The sequence below is a fragment of the Priapulus caudatus genome, unplaced genomic scaffold (assembly GCF_000485595.1).
Source record: "Priapulus caudatus unplaced genomic scaffold, Priapulus_caudatus-5.0.1 Scaffold425, whole genome shotgun sequence".
In the NCBI taxonomy this organism is placed as follows: Eukaryota; Metazoa; Priapulida; class Priapulimorpha; order Priapulimorphida; family Priapulidae; genus Priapulus; species Priapulus caudatus.
The window spans coordinates 196,141-201,027 of NW_014577486.1; the positions used below are offsets into that span (position 1 = coordinate 196,141).

The following is a 4,887-nucleotide window of genomic DNA, read 5'->3' on the forward strand; positions in this document are numbered from 1 at the left end:
CTCGATAGTATAGCGGAGAGGATGATGGAGAAGGGTGGCGGTGGCACGTACCTGTCGGAGAGCACGGCTCGATAGTACAGCGGAGAGGACGACGGAGAAGGGTGGCGGTGGCACATACCTGTCGGAGAGCACGGCTCGATAGTACAGCGGAGAGGACGACGGAGAAGGGTGGCGGTGGCACGTACCTGTCAGAGAGCACGGCTCGATAGTCGGACTCAATGCCGTCGCACATCGACGCCTTCTCGGCCATCTCGCCCTCGACCTCGCGCAGCTGGTTCTTGTAGAGCGTGGAGAAGTACTGCTCCGCCTCCAGCTGGTCCTGCAGCTCCTTCATCTGAAGGTCGTCCACCGTCTTGCTCCTGCGAAGACGACACACGACAGTGGTGAGTGGGGGGCGGGGGAGATGATACAGGTATATAGCTCAAGATACGATAAGTAATACTTTAAAGAGGGACTCACTCAACCACAACTCAGGGGATACAGAGCTCTAATGGCCCCACCTTTACGCCCCAATGAAGCTAATGTCCCCATCACCCTAACACCCTATGGCCTATGCCAAGCCGAATGCCAAAAATCGTCAGGTAAAAAAAATTGCACCGATGGCCGCCGCAGTGACACGTGGCTCACTCGCGTTCGCTACACGCCGCTGGGTCGGTCTTACAGCTGCAGGCCGGCTCGACGATCATGGCGGAGGGAGAGGGGGAGAGGGGGAGAAAAGGAGAAGGGGAGAGGGGGAGGAGCCTGGGTGGCGGTACGTACGTCTTTGCACGCTGCAGCTCCTCCCTCAGCGTGTGCGTCTGCTCGCGCGGGGGGAGAGGGGGAGAGAAGGGGAGAGGGGGAGGAGCCTGGGTGAGGGTACGTACGTCTTTGCACGCTGCAGTTCCTCCCTCAGCATGTGCGACTGCTCGCGAAGGTCGTGAACCTCCTTCGTCAGCTGCTTCTCCTTGTTCTTGAACATCGTCACCTGGTGGCTCTGCTGCTTCAGGTCGTTGTGCAGCAGCGCACGCTTCTGCGACTCCTGCTCCAGGCTCAGCGAGAGACTCTTCGTCTGCAAAGACAATGAAGACTGTGCTGGGAACACAAAGATCACGCTCTTCCGGCGGTTCTGAACGGTCGCGCACTTCCAAACAGTCACGAGACGACCGCGGAACGATCCTAACCGCAAAAGTCAGCCAGAACAATCGCAGCAAGAACTCTAATGAACCAAAGTAGGAACAACGCTCAAACTTCTACGGAACGACCCTCGTACAAACATCTACGCAACTATGATAATAACTATAAGGTTGGTATCATGCAGAATGACTCCCGCACGCACGACTCCCGGACGAACGCATGAAACCACACGCGCACGCATGGACCAGAACTCGTACGGATCGTTCCATGAGCAAATGATAAAGTGGCCTCAAAAGTGTTTCCTATCGCCCGTGAACAGAGATAGAACCCTCGCGAGCGAACCCACACATGCACAGATACCTTTTCGATCTCGGCGTGGAACTCCTGCTCGATGCGCTGGTGCTGCTGCTGCAGCTGGTTGTAGTCGACGCTGAGCATCGAGCGATGGCGGTCGGCCTCCTGCGCCTGCTGCTCGCTCTTCTGTCGCGCATCCCTCTCCTCATGCAGCTTCTGATTTACGTCTGCAGTAGAAACACACGCATGCGCAAGAGTTAAAACACGCACGCACGCAAGAGTCAAAACACACACACATGCAGGAGTTAAAACCCGTCAAAACCCGATCTACAATCTTATGCCTCTCCTCCTGCAGCTTTTATTTCACGTCTGCCGACACACCCACTTACACACAAGAGTCACCGTCAAAAGGTGAGACGAGGGGTGAGGACGAGGGTCGAGGTCAAGGAAGGAGATCGAAGGTCAAGGGTCTAGCACGAGGGTCGAGGACAAGGGTTATGGTCAAGGACAAGGGTTATGGTCAAGGAAGGAGGTCGAGGGTCAAGGACGAGGATCGAGGATGGGGGTCGAGGACGGGGGTCGAGGACAGGGGTGGAGGACAGGGGTTGAGGGTCGAGAACGAGGTTTAAGGTCAAGGAAGGAGATTGAGGGTCGAGAATGGGAGTCGAGGGTCAAGGAAGGGAGGTCGAGGACGGGGGTCGAGGCCAGGGGTGAAGGACGGGGGTCGAGGGTCAAGGAAGGGGGTCAAGGACGCAGGTCGAGGATGGACGCGGGGTCAGCGTCGTGTCGCGTACCGTCGATGGCGGCGCTGTTCGCCTCCTCGCGCGACATCTTCATATGCAGCTTCTCGGTGCGGATGACGCTCTCGTGGTGAAGGTGCTGCTCCTCGTCCAGCTTGTGCTGCAGCGTCCTCACCTCCAGTTCCAGCATCGCCTTTGCCTGCACAGCGAGGAACTCACTCACGTCAGGGGTAGAAATTAACTTTTGTACAACCCTGCCCTCGAAAAAAGGGAGTCCGCAGCAAAATGAGGGAGTCCGCAGTCTGAGGTTCGTAATTTAAGATATTAACAATAATGCATATGTTATTTTTAAGATTCATGCAGTTTTGCACGTCTGCCAAATTCTCTAGCGGACATTAGCTGAAAAAATACAGTAATTCCGCGAGGCCGTGCTCCGGAACGAACTAGTTAGTATGGCAGAATTTTCAGGGAGTCACACGGTCACATGTCAAATCAGGGAGTGCGACAGTAAATCAGGGAGTATTTGACTGCGGACTCCCGTTAATTTCGCACCCTGCACGTCTTATTCGCTCAACGCCATGACTAGCCTCGATGGACAACACCAGGAACGCCAGCCTAAACCCTCGCTAGCAACTAGGACTGAGATTTCCTTCTCACCTAATCCTTCACCTGCACACAGCGAGGAACTCACTCATGTATCCTCATTCGCTCAATGCTAAACTCTCGCTAGCAACTAGGACCTGATTTACTTTGCCTTCTCAGCAACGGCAGCGTGCAACGCTCGCATCTTACTCGCCCAACGCTAAACCCTTGCTAGGAACTAGGACCGATGATTTACTTCTCTCCTTCTCACGCATTCTTTCGCTACAAATGCCTACGATTATACTCTTGTGTTCTCAAATGTGCAGGCTACGACGTTTGATCTTGTACTGGCTCGTCGAGGCCAATCAACTCACCTTCTCTAAGCGGACGATCTGCTCTCTGTTTTTCGCCTGATTCGTGAGCGTCTCCTGTTCCTTGGCCTTTAACCGCTCTATCGTGTGCTGATAGTTACTAATTTTGCCTGAAAAACACAACAGGGCATCATGAAGAGTCACAAACTCTCAGTATTCACTGCTCGCGACCTAGCACAGATTCACTTGCAATTAATTGCCCAAGCTTTCGTGGCGTGTCCATTGCGTCGAAAAGACCTATCCGCTCGGTGCGACCGACAGGCAGCTCTTGCCAGTCAGCATTAAAATATGGCATTCTAAATAGAATGCTGATTATATTAAACAAAGGGCCAGAAAATCGACATTTTGGCATGTGCAGGTAGGCACATGCTAAATTAACTGCGGTGAGGTTACCCGATCTAGATTTAGCGGCAACCGCGAATGGGGTAGTGACAATCTTGCTTGCACCAAGGCTGCTACACACACCCGCTACCCGTGCCTTGTATATCTACTTGGTGGATTCCTGTGAGCGGTTGTTTCGCTCCTGCTCTACCAGCATCTGCAGAGACATCACGTCCTTCTCCATCCCCCTCCCCTCCCACTACCCCAGCCTGCCTACCTCCCCCTCCCCCGCCTCACACACCCCTGCCTCGTTACTTACTCTCTAGTTCGACGCTGTTGGTGGATTCCTGTGAGCGGTTGTTTCGCTCCTGCTCTACCAGCATCTGCAGAGACATCACGTCCTTCTCGAGCGACTGCTTCACGTCCAGCAGGCCGTCGTACTTCTCCTTCAGCTCCTTGTACTGCTGTTCCATGCCGAGGTAATTCTGCGGGGAGAGAAGCCGCGAGCGCACGCTGGCGTTAGGGAAGCGCCGAAATATGCAATAATGTTTCATAAAGGGGGGCTTATGTCGGGCTTGCGAGCCGACTCGACTGGAAGCAACTGGATTTCGAGCAACTGGAAGCGATCGGCAGCGACTAGTTGCGTCCAGTTGCCCACTGTTCTATTCCGAGCAGCTAGTGGCGGCCAGTCGCAGGCAGTCGCGTCGCAGTCGACCGACCTAAGCACTGCAGTCGCAGTGAATTGCAGCCAGTTGCTTCCAGTCAAGTCGGCTCGCAAGCCCGACATTAGCCCCCCTTAAGGGGCGTCTTAGGGGGGGTCGAAATACGAGCGAAGAGCAAGCCAGCTTCCACTTTAACGGCAGCAGTTCAGTTTGTATCGGAGAAGCGGAAAATATGTTGATTTCGACCTCTGCGCTAGCGGCACCAGCGGCCCACGCAGTAACCCTGACCAAATCCTGTGATCTACTCAACCAGCCTCCACCGAGTGCAGATGATCACGAGCAATACTACGATTCGTGCACAAGATCTACCCTAACTAACACAGTAGACATAGTAGACATAGTAGACATACATGATAGTGCAATAAACACGTTAAATTGACTACGTCACGAATTTTCTATGGTGTGTATTTGTTGCCATTTTTTTTACATTAAAAGTAAGTACTAACGGGACTAAATGTATCGTCAAATTTTTACCTGATAAGATTGTTTCTCAACTAGTTAAAAATCCAAAAAACCTGGACGATTTTGATATTATGATCCTGACATTAATTGCTTGCTATGGGCTACGTATGTTGTCTATGAGTCACGAGTGTATGTTTACATCAAACAATATAGTAAAATAGGAAGTATAATGCAGCAATTTAACCATAAAAAGTTAACAGAATTATTTTGTGAAATAGTGGAAATATTTTTTTACTATATTGACTATTTACGGTGACGTAATCACTTTAAGAGTTGGAAACC

At 52.4% G+C, this 4,887-nt stretch overlaps 1 protein-coding gene across 1 annotated transcript in view; it reads right to left on the minus strand.

Moving 5' to 3' along the window:
• Window positions 1–4,887, minus strand: part of LOC106810280 (rho-associated protein kinase 2-like) — a gene marked incomplete in the record, with an annotated part of 22,572 nt that overhangs the window by 12,828 nt on the left and 4,857 nt on the right. Inside the window, 6 exon segments of the mRNA XM_014813577.1 lie at window positions 186–359; window positions 864–1,048; window positions 1,474–1,634; window positions 2,202–2,346; window positions 3,104–3,210; window positions 3,741–3,906. Of these exon segments, the coding sequence (XP_014669063.1) occupies window positions 186–359; window positions 864–1,048; window positions 1,474–1,634; window positions 2,202–2,346; window positions 3,104–3,210; window positions 3,741–3,906 (938 nt within the window).